The sequence below is a fragment of the Megascapheus bottae genome, chromosome 5 (genome assembly GCF_031878675.1).
Source record: "Megascapheus bottae isolate mThoBot1 chromosome 5, mThoBot2.hap1, whole genome shotgun sequence".
Lineage (NCBI taxonomy): Eukaryota > Metazoa > Chordata > Mammalia > Rodentia > Geomyidae > Megascapheus > Megascapheus bottae.
The window spans coordinates 84,260,050-84,276,735 of record NC_143513.1 but is presented as its reverse complement, the minus strand read 5'-3'; the positions used below and the strand labels follow the sequence as shown (position 1 = coordinate 84,276,735).

The 16,686-nt window shown below is 45.7% G+C and overlaps 1 protein-coding gene across 5 annotated transcripts in view; it reads right to left on the bottom strand.

The window, feature by feature from the left end:
- Rbm33 (RNA binding motif protein 33) overlaps positions 1–15,953 on the bottom strand; it is an 87,236-nt gene extending 71,283 nt beyond the window's left edge. For all 5 annotated transcript variants that reach the window (XM_090333602.1, XM_090333603.1, XM_090333604.1 and 2 more), the window contains exons 1-3: positions 15,870–15,953; positions 6,676–6,754; positions 4,293–4,341 (exon numbers count right to left, since the gene is read on the bottom strand). In XM_090333602.1, the coding sequence (XP_090189728.1) occupies positions 4,293–4,341; positions 6,676–6,754; positions 15,870–15,912 (171 nt within the window). In that variant the 5' untranslated portion in view covers positions 15,913–15,953. The remainder of the gene's footprint in view (positions 1–4,292; positions 4,342–6,675; positions 6,755–15,869) is intronic.
- Positions 15,954–16,686: the final 733 nt, after the last annotated feature.

Genomic DNA, 16,686 nt, shown 5'->3' with positions numbered 1-16,686 from the left:
GGTAGAATGTACTTGAGTTATTTTATTACAGGTCAATAAGAATGTAGGTCTCAAGTTTTTCAGTTCCTTGGTCTGTGATAGTGCTGGGCACTTGATCCTCCAGAAAGCTGGGAAGCCTCGTCATAATGACCAAATGCCAATTTGTAGCGTGTGTGTCAGACATTGTCCAATGTTCTACCTTGGGGACAGAGGGTCGCACCTTCCTCCCCTTCTGTCTTTTTTTTTCCTTTTTATTTTTTTGCTATTCCTGGGGCTTGAACTCAGGGCCTGGCATTGTTCTTGGGCCTTCTTTGTCAAGGCTAGCACTCTACCACTTTAGCCACAGCACCACGTTTGGCTTTTTCTATGTATATGGTACCAAGGAATTGAAACCAGGGCTTCATGCATGCTAGGCAAGCACTCCACCACTAGACCAAGCTCCCAGCCCTGTAGTTCTTTTTTCTTTTCTTTTTTTTCCCCCGGATCATGGGGGACTTCAACACTGGGCCAGGCAACACTGGGCCAGGGCACTGTCCCTGAGTTCTTCAGCTCAAGATTAGCACTCTACCACTTGAGCCACAGGGCCACTTCTGGTTTTCTGGTGGTTAATGGGAGATAAAGAGTCTCATGGACTTTCATGACCAGGCTGGCTTTGATCCGTGATCCTCACATCTCAGCCTCCTGAGTAACTAGGATTACATGTGTGAGCCACCAGTACCCAGCTTGTAATTGCTTTTATATGTATAAATTACTGCTTTTTTTCTCCCGGCCCTTACTACTACTTTTCTAAAAGATGGTCAAAGGCACATGCACACTCACACATACGCATACATTTTTCTATGTAATGAAAGAAAAGTATACTTAGTCCTTTACTTAAATGAAGCAAATGGGGGGTTTTTTTGGCATCGATCCCTTAAACTACAGTGATTCTGATAGCTGAAAGTAGTTCCAAGGGATCTCATCTACTAAGGACATTACAGTAAGACTTAAAACAAAAGGCTAATAATTAGTTTACTTAAAGGGAGTGGCATCCAAACAACACTAAGCTTAAGATACTCAAAATGAATTTCTGTTAGGCAATAGCCTAAGGCCCAAACTGAGCCACTTCTGATGGTAAAACTACCTGCTGCTAACAGGGTGATCCAGGTCTGTCATGGACAAACCTAAGTATCCAAATTCAGTGAGCAAAACCTCTAGAAATTAACAAATGCACTTACCAGGAACAGAAACTGACAAAACATTTCTAAAAAGTGATGTAATATGAAACAAGGCCAGACATTTATGGCAACTTTCAAAGAAAAAAGTCCCAGAAACATATTGAGATTTATTTATTAAAGTATCATTATAGTATCTGAGATTTACTTCAAATTAATTCAGGAGGAAAGGGGTGGGTAGAGATGAAACAAAAGTACTGGTACTGGGCTGGGAATGTGGCTTAGTGGTAGAGTGCTTGCCAAGTACGCATGAAGCCCTGGGTTTGATTCCTCAGTACCACATACACAGAAGTGGTGCTGTGGTTCAAATGGCAAAGTGCAACCCTTGAGAAAAAGAAGCAGCTCAAAGATAGTGTCCAGGCCCTGAGTTCAAGTCCCAGGACTGGCCAAAAAAAAAAAAAAAAGCACTTGTACAGAAAATTGATGACATTTGGCACAAGGCTTAAGATAAACAGAAATACAGGTGACCTTGTATATACATTTGCAATTTTCTAGTGGTGGTTGAAGAATGTGTATTGTTTGTCTAATTGCTATGGTGTTAGTATCCCTTCCTGGCTTCATGTGTTACAAAAGAAGAAGTCTAGGCAGTCCAAAGCTAGGCTATATGGAGGCTAATAATCAGTATGATGCAAACACAGGAAGAAATATAGGCTTGGAAATAAGAAATAAAATTTACGTATTAAGAGAAAATGCTACTAATACAATGTAGAAAGTTACTAGAAAAATGGCAAAACTGATACTTTTGTAATATCTTTACTAATATTAAAGACAAAACTTAAAAGGACAATGAGATTCGAGAAAAATCAGATAAAAGATTAGAATCTGCTGTGTTATTTGAAATATAGAAGACACACACTTGCCTACCAGTAACACTACTGACCAATCTTAATCTAGAAGTGTAACAAGCTTTAATGTAGCGGTTGGGAATAAGCTTTCATAATTTTAAAACAATATTTAAACATAACTATGTTGACACTGAGAATACTAAGATTTTATTAAAAATAAAACTGTAGGGGTCAGGAGCATAGCCTCGTGGCAGAGTGCTTGCCTGGCATGCACAAAGCCCTGGGTTCGATTCCTTGGTACCACATACACGCAATAAGTGGGAAGTGGTGGTGTGGCTCAAGTGGCAGATCAGTAGCCTTGAGCAAAAAGTGTCCAAAGACAGTGCCAGGCCCTGAGTTCAAGCCCCAGGACAAGAAAGAAAAGAAAGAAAAAAAGGAAGGAAGGAAGGAAGGAAGGAAGGAAGGAAGGAAGGAAGGAAGGAAGGAGAGGGAGGAAGGAGGGGGAGGGGGAGAGGGAGGAAGGAGAGGGAGGAAGGAGGGGGAGGAAGGAGGGAGAGGAAGGAGGGGGAGGAAGGAGGGAGAGACAGAGAGGGAGGGAAAGATAGAGAGGGAGGGAGGGGGAAAGGGAGGGAGGGGGAGAGGGAGAGGAAGGGAGAGGAAGGGAGAGGGAGGAAGGAGAGGGAAGAAGGAGGGGGAGGAAGGAGGGGGAGGAAGGAGGGAGAGACAGGGAGGGAGGGAGGGGAAAGGGAGGGAGGGGGAGAGGGAGAGGAAGGGAGAGGAAGGGAGAGGGAGGAAGGAGAGGGAGGAAGGAGGGGGAGGAAGGAGGGAGAGACAGGGAGGGAGGGAGGGGGAAAGGGAGGGATGGGGAGAGGGAGGGAGAGGGAGGAAGGGGGAAGGAGGGGGAGGGAGGGGGAGGGAGAGGGAGGGAGGGAGAGGGAGGGAGAGGGAGGGAAGGAGAGGGAGGGAGAGGGAGGGAGAGGGAGGGAGAGGGAGGGAGAAAGGAAACTTTTCATCTCTTTTTTTGATTGGTCATAGGGCTTGAACTCTAGGACTGACCACTGTTGCTGAGCTCTTCAGCTCACGGCTAGCACTCTGCCACACTAAGTGACAGCATCATTTTCAGTTTTCTGGTGGTTAATTGGAATCTCATGGACTTTAGTGCCTGAGCTGGCTTTGAACCATTCTCAGATCTCAGCCTCCTGAGTAACTAGGATTATGGGGGTGAGCCACCAGTGCCTGACTCATTTTCTTTTCTTTTCTTTTTTGCTGGTCCTGGGCTTGAACTCAGGGCCTGAGCACTGTCCTTAGACTTTCTCAAGGCTAAAGCTCTACTACTTGAGCCACAGCACCATTTCCGGCTTTTTCTATGCATATGTGGTAGGGAGAAATTAAACCTGGGTCTTTGTGCATTCTAGGCAGGCACTCTACCACTAGGCCAAATTCCCTACCCTCATTTTCATTTCTTAATGTTTCTACTTTTGTCTATAAAATAGATCGTTACAGTTCAGAATATAAATATATATATATATATATATATATACACACACGCACACAAAAGAATGTGATTTAAATGTTTTATTTATGGGAAATTTTTAATCTTACTTATATGAACATTTGTTGTATTTCAGTATGTTTATCTTCAAGCTCATCTATGAATACCCCCCAAAGTGATAAATATACAAAATATCAAACTTAAGCAGGATGAGGTGGCATACGCCTATAATCCTATCCTAGCTACTCAGGAGGCTGAGATCTGAGGATCTCAAAGCCAGCTTAGGCACCAACTGAAGTCTGTGAGACTCTTATTTCCAATTAACCACTAAAAAACTGGAAGTGGCACTGTGGCTCCAGGGATAGGGTGGTAGCCTTGAGCTGAAGAGATCAGGGACAGCACCCAGGCCAGGAGTTCAAGCCCTACAACCAACCCAAAAAACAAACAAACAAAAAATCAAACTTCCAAATGGTACACTCCTTTAAAGCAAGAGGAAGTTTTATGTTATTGTAAGTCTCACATCCAGTACCTGCTAGGCCAGAGTGCCCTGGGCATAGCTGGAACTACAATATTTGCTTTAAAGGATTTATTGCTTGATTTATAACTACACAAGAACTTACTAATAAACAACCAACTGTGTATCTGAAACAAGAATTCAGGACTGGAAATATGTCTCTGTTTCTAGCAATACAAGGCAAACAATAACTCAATTAGCAATATTTTTATATATACCAACTTCCTAGTTATGCATCCCATGCATATGTTTTAGTACAATCCAATGACCATCATTTTGCTTAGATGTATCTGTATCTTGCTTATTACCTTTTTGCCAGACAACAAATCTTCTCCAAGTAAGTCATCTTCAAGTTCACTGGAGGGAAAAAGAGAAAGGTCAAAGTGTTATTCCTATTAGGATTGGAAAGTGAATGGGTCACTTTGAAATATGGTAAAGCCTGGTGAGTTTGGGGGCTTTCATGCGAAGTTGCTATACTTGGCTTCTGCCCTGGGCAGGCACAGTGGCTCACACCTATAATCCTAGCTACTCAGGAGGCTGAGATCTGAGGATCCAGGTACAAAGCCAGCCAGGCCATCCAGCCCGCACTGAAAAAGTCTCTGAGACTCTTATCTCCAAGTAACCACCAGAAAACTGAAGTGGTGGTATGGCTCAAGGGGTAGGGTGGTAGCCTTGAGATGAAGAGCACAGGGACAACGCCCAGGACCAGAGTTCAAGTCCCACAACCAGGGGGAAAAAAAAAGGAAAAAGAAATGAAAATCTCTATTTCAGTCTGACTCTGCATGAACAAAAATACACAGGCACATCTTTGGAGATGAGCGATCCTCTACATTGTCACTTTAAGTATTTGAAAGTAGAAAGCAATCCCATTTCTCTGGGCATACTAACTGTGACGGTAATAAGAGCAAGTGCTACTAAATACCAGTAAACAAACTAGAAAGAACGTGTGACTTTTGCTCACCAAAAATAACAACAACAACAACAATAATAATAATGGGGCAGGAGTTTTGGCCTAATAGTAGAATGCTTTCGTAGCTTGCACGAAGACCGGGATTTGATTCCTCGGTACCACATGCATAGAAAAAGCCAGAAGTAGTGCTGTGGCTCAGATGGTAGAGCACTAGCCTTGAGAAAGCCCAAGGATAGAGCTTAGGCCCTGAGTTCAAGCCCCAGGAAGAACTGGCAAAAAAAAAAAAATCTGCACCTGGCAGCCTGTAATCCTAGCTATTCAGGAGGCTGAGATCTGAGGATCACAGTTCAAAGCCAGCCCAGGCACGAAAGTCCATAAGACTCATCTCCAATTCACCACCAGAAAACGGGAAGTGGTACTGTGGCTCAAGCAGTAGAGCGCTAGCTTTGAGCTGACGAGCTCTGGGACAGTGACCAGACCAAGAGTTTAAGCCCAACAACAACAACAACAGCAGCAAGTGGAAATTAAAAAAAAAAAAACAAAAAAACAAAAACTTTAGTAACTACCTAATCTCTTTAACAAGCATTCCTGAAAGATAAACAGTCCTATCAGTTATAAAATAAGTGGACTGCCAAAAAGAGCACAGTACTTCATCCACAGGATAGAGACTAGAACTAAACCCACAGGACAAGTATAACTTACAGATCAACACAGCAGAATCTACTCAGTACACATCCTGTTCCTAAGCACTGTTTTACAGACACAGCTCTTAGCAAACTTAACAACTCCAGCAAGTAAACACACTACCTTTATTTTTCACTGGGAAATCATAAACTCTAAGACGTCAACGGTCTTGCCCAAGATCACTTCCCTGGAAGCTGTGACACAATACGTGAACTCAGTCAGGCTATAGAATCCAAATTCTAAGTACCAACCACACAGCCCATAGAATAAACATGGTTTCTCATGTAGGCCTCAGTTAGATGGATAGAGCTTTACAAAAGATGTAAATGTGCAAAGTTGTTTACCAAATACATTAAAACTACATCAACTCTTACAAAATTTAGCAATGAACTCCTGGCCATACCTGGCAATTTCAGTATTGATTAGTCATATGACTCCACAATAACGAGTAGCAACTATTCTAGAAATTTAAAAAGGAAGCCCACTACCTAGAAAGAGGTTTCCTTGTTCCACTCAGGAACTCTAAAGGATTTCACCAAGAGTACCATTTGGATAGGAACAACTTTGTTGTCTTACTTCTTTGAAAGTACACTTTCATTTACAAACAAAAATATCCTGAAATGTACTTCAGAAAACACCTCCCCCCTCACCCAGTATAATTTTCTACCAGGAGTTCAGTGTGACTGTTTGTATTTGGCATGCACTATACATTCTTAAAAAGGCACTTTCATTTTTATTAATAATCAGGAAAAGGTAATTTCAATATATATTCAGATGGTAATAATTTTTAAAGTCCATCCAAATATTGGGTAGGATGTTGAGCAAAAGGAACCAGACTGGCACACAGTTACACCACTGAATGTCCTAGGTGTCCACAAAGTCAATACCAGTACTGCTAGTGCAGGTCTGGCATGGCCCCTCAAGCAGTCTTCTCCCTGGAGAGCCCTTACTAGGCCACAAAGGAGACTTATTTGGAACAGAGATCATCAGGAAGCCACAACACCATTCTCAGAAACATCTCTACATATCCCAGTGGCAGGACCAAGAGTCAGCCCAGATTCCCAGGGGAAAGAAGCACCGAGTCAGCCTGTATGTACCTGTCCCAATCCTCATCAGCAGCTCTTCTTCTCCAGGACCGCTCAGCACCAGGTTTATCAAACTGATCAAAGTCATCATCTGTGAGGAAGAGTCCATTCAAGTCAGTTTTGCCATATCAAGACAGACACAAATAAATAATCAACTACGAAACAACTGAAGGATTCCTAATCTGATATTTCAAGATGCAACAGATCCATATATCATGAGTGCTTTCGACATTTTAATTTTTATGTTTATCTTTAAATAATTGTACAAAGGTGTCATATAACTAGGCTTATGAATGCAATGCATCTTGGTCATTGTCACCCACTTCAACATTCTCATTCTCCCTTTGACCCACCCCCCCTTCCCTTATTTTTCTTAATTTTGTAATATATAAACAATGAATTCTTGGAAGTGGCGCTATGGCTTAAGGGGTAGCATCAGTTCCCAGCCTTTTCTGTTTATGTGGTAGTGATTAATAGAACCCAGGGCTTCATGAATGCTAGGCAAGCCACCTTACCAGCTCAACAATGAATTCTTTTTTGGGGGGGGCAAGGGGGGCAGGTCATGGGGCTTGAGCTTGGCCTGGGTGCTGTCCCTGAGCTCTTCAGCCCAAGGCTACGGCCCTACCTTGACCAGAGCCCCACTTTCCATTTTCTAGAGGTTAACTGGAGATAGAGTCTCAGGTCCTTTTGTGCCTGGCTGGCTTTGAACCTTGATCCTCAGATCTCAGCTCCTGAGTAGCTAGGATTACAGGCCCAACAATGAATTCTTGTCTGCATTCTCTCCCTCCTTTATTCATCTAACCATCTCTCCTGGCTTTACCCGCTTCGTATATAACCATTTCCCGTTATTTTGTTGGACTCTGACCTGGTCTTTTTTAGACATTTTAAACCATTACTAAGGATTAAACTTGGCCTCACACTTGCAAGGCTCTACCACAGGATCCGTGTCCCCAGCCCCTTTGAGCTTTGGTTACTCTTAAGGTACGGTCTCACTTTATGCCCACCCTGGGCTGCAAAACTCCTGCTTCCCTTGTCACTAGGTATGACAGGTTTGCACCACTTCACCCAGTCTGAGACAACAGATGTAAACCACTGCCCAGCCACTGAGTGAGACACAGTATCCTGACCTTTCATACCTAGGCAGGCTCAACTGAGATTTCTCCCCTGACTGCCTCTTAAATCTCACTGCTACTACTAAGATGTAAACCTAAATCAATACTTCATAAAAACACATCCAAGGGGCCGGGAGTTTGGCCTAGTGGTTAAGGTGCTAGCCTAGCATGCATGAAGACCCGGGTTCGATTCCTCGGTACCACATACATAGAAAAAAGCCGGAAGTGGTGCTGAGGCTCAAGTGGTAGAGCTCTAGCCTTGAGAAAAGTCCAAGGACAGTGCTCAGGCCCTGAGCTCAAGCCCAGGACTGGCAAAAAAAAAAACAAAAAACAAAAAACACACACCCAAAAATGTGTTTGGGGCTAGGCAAAAATTTCTTACATGACTGCAAAACCAAAATCAATTAAGATCAGACTGATATATTATGACACAACCAAGATTTAAAGCATCTATCCTCCAAAAGACACCATTAAGGAAAAACACATCACAGTAGGAGATAAAAGTGCTTCAAAGTACTGTACAGTACTTCCCTGGTCCCTGTGCTATTTCCTAGTGAGTTGCAGTACCTAAATTCTGAAGAAGATTTGAGTAACGAGGCACCCTATCAATAGCTGGCAGCGTTAGTGGGCATCTTGCAGTACTGAGCCCACTTAAAATTAAAAAGATGGAGAAAGGTGTTAAGTCATGGACCATGGTATGCTGACCCCAAGCAAGGTTTGGAGACTCTTATGGCAGTCTCATCACAAAGACATGGTTGACTGAATTCATGACAAAAGTTGACTGAATTAATGATGGATGTAGCTCCTCCAGCTGCTTCTCCTGGGGAGTAAGAGATTGAGGATAAAAGTTCTAAACTTTCAACACATAGCTCTGGCTAACACCTGTAATCCTATTCAGGAGACTGAGATCTGACCCGCCTTGGGCAGAAACATCCATTCAATGCTTATTAACTACCAAAAAAGATGAAAGTAGACTTTATGGCTCTAGTGGTAGAGTGCTAGCCTTGAGTAAAAAACATCAGGGATAGGAGCTGGTAGTTTGGCCTTAGTGGTAGAGTGCTTGCTTAGCATGCACAAATATCTGGGTTCGATTCCTCAGCACCACATACATGGGGGGAAAAAAAAGATCAGGGACAGCGCCAGGCCCTGAGTTCAAGCCCCAGAACCACAGAAAAAAAGACAGGAGGAAAAAAAAAAAAAAAGTAGGGGAGAGGAGAGTGAGGGATGTGCTATCTATATACAACAGATTTTATTTCACCTTTAAAAGTTAGGGAATTATGGCTGGGTGCAAGTGGCTCAGGCCTGTCATCCTATCTGCTCAGGAGGTTGAACTCTGAGGATGTTGGTTTGAAGCTAGAACAAGCAGGGAAATCTGAGACTCTTTATCTCCAATTAAACATGAAAAAGAAGGAAGAACTGTGGCTCAAGTGGTAGAACACCAGCCTTGGGCAAAAAAGCTCAGAGACAGTGCTCTGAGTTCAAGCCTCAGGACCAAAAAAAAAGGGGGGGGGGATTCTGATACACATGGAAATGAAGCCATTATACTCACTAAAATGACTCAGTCTTAAGAAGCATGTTAAAGAGCCCTGTAAGCCTAGTTTAATTCTTTTTTTTTTTTTTTTTTTTTGCCAGTCCTGGGCTTGAGTTCAGGGCCTGAGCACTGTCCTTGGACTTTCTCAAGGCTAGAGCTCTACCACTTGAGCCTCAGCACCACTTCCAGCTTTTTTGTATGTATGTGGTCCCAAGGAATTGAACCCGGGTCTTCGAGCACGCAAGGCAAGCACTTTAACCACTAGGCCAAACTTTAATTCTTAAATTCTCTCCAGACATTTCCCTCTTTCTTTCAGATTATTAAACACATTCTTATTAAGGTTCTAACTCTTATCAGTCCCATCAGTTTACAGTAGTATGAGTCATGCTAACCAGAAATAGGGGAAGATAATGAATATGTGGAAGTCCAGAATTTGAAAAATAGTATACACCCAAAGGCCTAAGCAATGAGCAAGACAAGTACAGTCAACACCTTGTCAGAACAATCTCATTCCAAGTGTAAACCTTGCATTAACATTTCATTTCCATCAAGACATCTATTGGAATTTTCATAATTTTCTAACACACACCAATGATGCAACTTTTATTTACCATTTTCATTATTTCCTCTTTTTCAGGAATTTGGACTTGGATTAAAAATGTTACAGACAGGGGCCGGGAGTTTGGCCTAGTGGTTAAAGTGCTTGCCTAGCATGCATGAAGACCCGAGTTCGATTCCTTGGTACCACATACATAGAAAAAAAAAGCCTGAAGTGGTGCTGAGGCTCAAGTGGTAGAGCTCTAACCTTGAGAAAGTCCAAGGACAGTGCTCAGGCCCTGAGCTCAAGCCCATGACTGGCAAAAAAAAAAAAAAAAAAAAAAAAAAAATGTTATAGACAGCTTAGGATAGAGATTTATTAACTATCTGTTTCACAGTCTGCAAATTTTAGCCTGTGGGCCAAACAGGGTATCACTTTGCTCAAACTTAGCCACCACCCATTTGTATAAATAAACATTTAATGGAGCACATCTATGCCAAATATAATCACATATGGTTCATGGCTGCTTTCCAGGTACACGGGGCAGAGCTGAGTTGCTACAACAGAAATCATGAACCCTGAAAGTCTACAACATTCACTGTTTGGCCCTGTATATTTTATGTTTCAAAGGTGCTCAACCTTCCTACTTCATATATATTCCTATCCTGAGTCACTCAAAGTTCCTTGTTTTATGTAAGACAAATCTAGATCTATTGTTGAAATAATTTTCAAAAGCCAGTTGATATTCAATAACTTTCAAAATCAGCATATTAGCTCTGCAGTGTAAATATCTTCTAAGTAGCCAAGCAAAAATTTCAAAAAATTCTTTCATCATAGTTTTATATAGTTTGTACTCCTTGTTTAATAAAAACAAAAAAACAGGATCTTCCTAAAAAGAACCTTCTGTCTTTTTAGCACATCGGTCATCTTGAGAATGAATCCTTTCTGGTATAAGACTGGCTGCCTCTTGCGGTGGGAGCCACGGACAGAGCATCAGCCAGCTCCAAAGTTCCCATTCTGACTAAGACTGAGTAACTGAGACTATTTCTTCTTTCATGGGTCTAGACACTCTTTAAAATGTGAAACCTAAATTCATTTACTGTTTACCACTTTCCAAACTGGTAAAGGTTAACAGACAAAATGCTATGCTGGGGATGTATCTCAACAGGAAGGCACCCCCCAGCATGTGTGAAGCCCTGAGCATGAGTCCCCAGCACTGAAAAAGAAATACATATACTCATACACATAACAGCAAGAGAAAGACAGAGTTGCTAAAAACTTCCAGAAGTTCAAACCTATTACTGGAAGGCAAAAAAAAAAAAAAAAAACCCACAAAAAACCTTTCAAAGAAGCCAGGCATCAATGATTCACACCTGTAATCCTATAAGCCTAGCTATCCAGGAGGCTGAGATCTGAAAGTTGCAGTTCAAAGCCATCTAGGGCAGGAAAAGTCCATGACACTCATACCTCCAATTAACTACAAAAAAGCTTGAAATGGAGCTGTAACTCAGTGTTAGCACATTAGCCTTGAGCACAAAAGCTCAGGGACAGTGCCCAAGCCCTGAGCTTAAGTCTTAAGACTGATACCAGAATAACCAAAACAGTTTCAGAGAAACAAGGTAACACAGAAATTATGAGGACCATGAATGACATGTCTTCTCCAGAGCAGAACACAGCAAGCCATCACAAATGTAAGGGAATGATGTCTATCCATAATTCTGAGCACACCCATGTTGACTGACAAGTTAAAATTTTGTTCAGACACAAGTTTCCAAAAATAATGTACTGTCACTGAATGCTGGTGGCCCCCACCTATAATCCTAGCTACTTAGGAAGCTGAGATCTGAGGGTCATAGCTAGAAAAGGCCATGAGAGCTGTGTCTCCTATTATCCAATGGGTAACTATTCCGAATGCAAGTGTGGCTCACGTAGTATAACACTAGCCTTGAGTAAAGGAGCCAAGTGAGAGTGTAAGACAGACCCTGAGTTCAAGCTCCAGTATATGTATTAAAAAAAAAAAATCTATATTCAACACATCCATGCTGAGGAAGCCACTGTGTATTGACATGAAAATACAAAGACTATTCTTATAGATAAATGTAAATTATCACCAAATTAACCTTTGTATTTAAAAAAGCTAAACAGACCAACAATGATTAAACTAGTTGGAAGTATAACTTTAAAAAAGTCAAATGGAGGGCCGGGAGTTTGGCCTAGTGGTAGAGTGCTTTCCTACCATGCACAAAGACCCGGATTCGATTCCTTGGTACCACATACATAGCAAAAAGCCAGAAGTGGTGCTGTGGCTCAAGTGGTAGAGCCCTAGCCTTGAGAAATTCCAGGGACAGTGCTCAGGGCCTGAGCCCAACCCCAGGACTGGCAAAAAAAAAAAGTCAAATGGAGCCAGGCACAGTGGCTCACACCTGTTATCCTAGCTACTCAGGAGGCTACTCAATCTGAGGATTGAGGTCAGTCCGGGCACTAAAGTCCATAAGACTCTATATCTCCAATTAACCACCAGAAAATGAGAACTGGTGCTGTGGCTCAAGGGGGAGGGTGATAGCCTTGAGATCAAGAGCTCAGGGACAGCACCAAGGCCCAGAGTTCAAGTCCCATGACACACACACACAAAAAAGTCAAATGGCTGGGCTAGTGATAGAGTGCTTGCCATGCATGCACAAAGACCCACGTTTGATTCTTCAGTATCACATATATGGAAAAGCTGCAAGTGGTGCTGTGGCTCATGTGGTAGAGCACTAGGCTTGAGGAAAGCCCAAGGAACCAGTGTCAGTCCCTGAGTTCAGTCCCCAGGACTGGCAAAAAAGAAAAAAAAAAAAAGTCAAATGGCTACAGACAGAGTTCTTCTAATACTTGATAAAAATTTTACACTCATCACAGCATGCATACATTCACAAATGCAAAGGAAGAAAAATCTTAAATCTATCTCTTTGAGTTGTGAATATTTCATTTTTGCATGGTACTCTACGTATTTTTTCTTTCCAGGCTTTGGTCTATGTGTGGTTTCTTCTGTCTCTGGGCCCAAGGTGACCCAACAGAATGTATGCATTTGTCTTTAAATGCTTTTGGCACTACCTTTGTTATTAGCATTAGCCCTGAGAGTGTTCTGAGTGGGGCAAAATAAAGGTGAACCTCCAAGCCAACTGCTCAGGGAACCACTGAGCAGTCACACTCTTTTAGAAAAGGCTCACTAACCTTAGTCAGCTGCAAGAGGGAGAGGAAAGCTGACTGTAATCCGCACCATTCATTATAGTTCACACTACTCAAGAGCTGATGGCCAAATAACTCCACAGAACCTAGGAGTTCAATGAACTAGCAGGTAAAAGTATCCATGCCAAAAATTAAAACTGTCAAGCAGTGTGCCAGTGGCTTGGGCCCTTAGTCCTAGCTACTCAAGAGGCTGAGATCTAAAGATCACAATCCAAAGCCAGCCCAGACAGGACAGTCCATGAGACACTTGACCTCTACGAGATTCCAATGAACCACCAAAAATGCACAAAGGAGAACTATAGTATAAGTGGTAGAACACCACCTGGAGCACAAAAGCTCATGGGCAGCATCCAGGTGCTGAGCTGAAGCCCCTGTACCAGAACTGTCAAACACCAAACAAAAGATCTTGAAAGCACAAAGACAGAAATGACTACTCATATGCAAGTGAACCTTAATTAAACTGGCATACTGACAATACTCATCTGAAACCATCCAGGCCAAAAAGTAGTGGAATTAAATATTTAACATGCTAAAAGAAAAATCTGTCAACCAAAAAGCATGTATCTGAAAAACAACCCTTCAAAAATTATGTTCCGGGAGTTATAGGCTGGGAGTTTGGCCTAGTGGTAGAGTGCTTGTTTAGCATGCACGAAGACCGGGGTTCGATTCCTCGGTACCACATACATAGAAAAAAGCTGAAAGTGGTGCTGAGGCTCAAGTGGTAGAGCTCTAGCCTTGAGAAAGCGCAAGGACAGTGCTCAGGCCCTGAGCTCAAGCCCAGAACTGGGAAAAAAAATACTATGTTCTCAGATCCTAAGTCCATCACTAGTACACATTGCTCAATAAGAAAGGCTAAAAGGAGTCTCTCTGGCTGCCTGAAAATAAAGCAATTCTTCCCTCCACTCCTCAAATGCTAGCAGGTGAAAATAAAAAATTAGGAATTTTTTTTTTTTTTGGTTGTTGTTGTCTATCTATACCAGAGTTTGAACTCAGGCCTGGTGCTTGCTTGGCTACATTTACAGCTCTTTTTGCTGGTTATTCTAGAAATGGTGTCTAACAGATGTTTCTGCTTAGACTGGCCTCAAATCAACATCTTCTGAATCTCTGCCTCCCAAGTAGCTAGAATTAGGTTGTGAACCACCAATGACCAGCTCCGAAATTAAGCTTTCATGAAAGGAAAAAAAAAGTTACAATCATTTAAAAAGATATTTATTTAAATGAACTCAAAGAAATAGAAATAGTTATTTGGGTTTTTATTTCCTGTACTTTTTGTTTTGCATGTAAGTTTGCCTATTTGAGAGAGGGCAAGGGGAGCAAAGAAAGGCAGGGACAAGGGTGAACAAGTGCAGGAGAGATACTACACACTGTGTTGAAAATGAATTGTAAGACTTGGGGGAGGAAAGGGGGATATATAGAAGAAAGCAAGGAAAGGGGTGACACTGCTCAAAAAGAAATGTACTCCTTACCTGACCTGTAACCCCTCTGTATATCATACCTTTATAATAATAAAAAATGTAATAAATGGTTTGTCTTAACCTCAAATGAAACTTCTGTACTGTGGTGCTGCACTTCCTGCCTTGCTACTTATTGACCTACTAAAACTAAAACAGGCCAGGTAGTAGTTAGTGGTGGTTCATGCCTGCCATCCTACTCAGGAAGCGGGGATCTGAGGATGTCAAGTTGGAAGCCTGACCCCGGCAGGGGAAGTCCTGGATACTCTTATCTCCCGTTAATCAACAAAAAAAGCCAGAAGTGATGCTGTGGCTCGGGTAGGAGAGTGCCTTGAGCTGCAAAAGTTCAAAGACCCAGGACTGGCTAAATGAACAGTAATAAAGTAAAACACAGAAGTGTAAGTCAAAAGCCCTGATCTCTTGCCTACTTTCATCCCAATGTATCACTTTCTCCAGACTAGCAATGGTTTCTAAACCACGAACGCAATGCATTCTCCTTAAAGTAAGTCAAAGCGGAGCTACATAATGAATCTCGAGGGCACTATACCATCAATAAGCCCACATTTTTTTTTTTACTTTTAAGGTTGTGCAAGGAACTGAAAACATGGTTCGAGTAGGAGAACAAGCCGGAGACCTAGAAGACAATCCCAATACGAAAAGAGAAAGAAGATCCAAAAGGAACATGTTCCTACGAAACGCCAAAGCAGCCACCTGGAGCACTGAACGAGGAGCTGCCAAGCAGCGTCACCATTCCCAAGCCACCGCGATCTTGCGAGGATCGTGTTTAAAGGTGTGGCCGAGCGGAAGAGGGCCGGCCTGGCGTGCGCCACGCCCGGAGAGTGGGCCGGAGGGAGCCGAGGCGCGGGTGGGGCGCTCCAGCCCGGGGAGCCCGCGCCCGGGCGCCCAGCGCTGCACCCACACGCGGGCCCGAGGAGGATTCGAGTCCGCACGCCGCCTGTGTGCCGGGCGCCGCGCCACGACACGCGGCCGGGCTGCGCGGCCGGCGGAGGCCGGGGCCGAGACGCCCACAGCCGGCCGCCGGGACGCGAGCGCGGCCGGTGACGGCGCCCCGCCGCCCCGCCGCCGCCGGCCACGCGCCGACGGGCTTCGCGACGGCCGCCGCGCTCGGGGCCCCCGACGGCGCGGACGCGCGCCCCGGCCGCCGCGCTCTCCCCGCCTCCCCGCCGCCCGCCCGCCGCCCGGGCCCCGCCCGCCCGCCCGCCCCCGGGCCCCGGGCCTCGCCCCCCGGCCCGCGCCGCCTCGGGCCCAACGCTCGGCGGCGGGCGCTGCCGGGCGCCGGCGGGACCCGGGCCCGCACCTCAGGGCGGCCCGCCGGGCCCACGTACCTCCGGCGCCCGCTCCTCCGCCCGCGCCCAGGGCGGCCGCCATGGTGCCCGCCGGGCCCGGCCTTCGGCCGCCGCCCAAGCCGCGGGCCGGCCGACGGCGCCGGAGCGGACCGGGGCGGCGGGGGCGCGGCGCGGGCCGGCGCCGGCGAGGGCGCTGAGGCGAGGCCGGCGCGGCGGGGTCGGCTGCGGCCCGTCGCCTCCGCAGGAAGAAAACAACACTACGGCAACATGGCGGCGCCGCGGTGCACGCCGGGAGGAAGGAAGGGCCGGCCGGGACGAGCGGGAGGGAGGCGGGGACGTGGGGAGGGAAGCGGGGAGGGCGGGAGGGACGGAGCGGGCGCGCAGGGGGAGGGGCCGCGGCCGCCGAAGCCCCGGGCCCCGCCCCGAACGCTCCGAGGGCGGCCGCGCGCCAGCCCGGCTCGCGCTCCCGAGCCCGTGAGCCGGAGCCGGCGTCGCCGCGGGCCGTACATCAACCCGTTGTCGTACGGCGCTTTGCGGCAGCCGGCACGACTGCGCCTTACGACGGCCGGCCGGGGCGTCGCGAGCGGGGCTGCGACGGCGCCAACGGCGCGGCCGGGCGGCGGGAGTGCGCACGCGCCCGGCTGACGGCTGGGTCCGTCCGGGGGCGCTGAGGAGGGCGGCGGCGGCCGCGTGGGGGCCTCGGGCCCGGCCCCCGCCGGGAGGACGCGGACGCGGGGCGGAGCGCGGAGCCCGGGGCCGGCGCGCGGTTCCCACGGCGGAAGTGGAGGCCGGCACGGGTGGATTCCCACCGGGGCGCGGCCGGCTCTTGTGCCTCCACAGCGCAGCCGGGGACCGG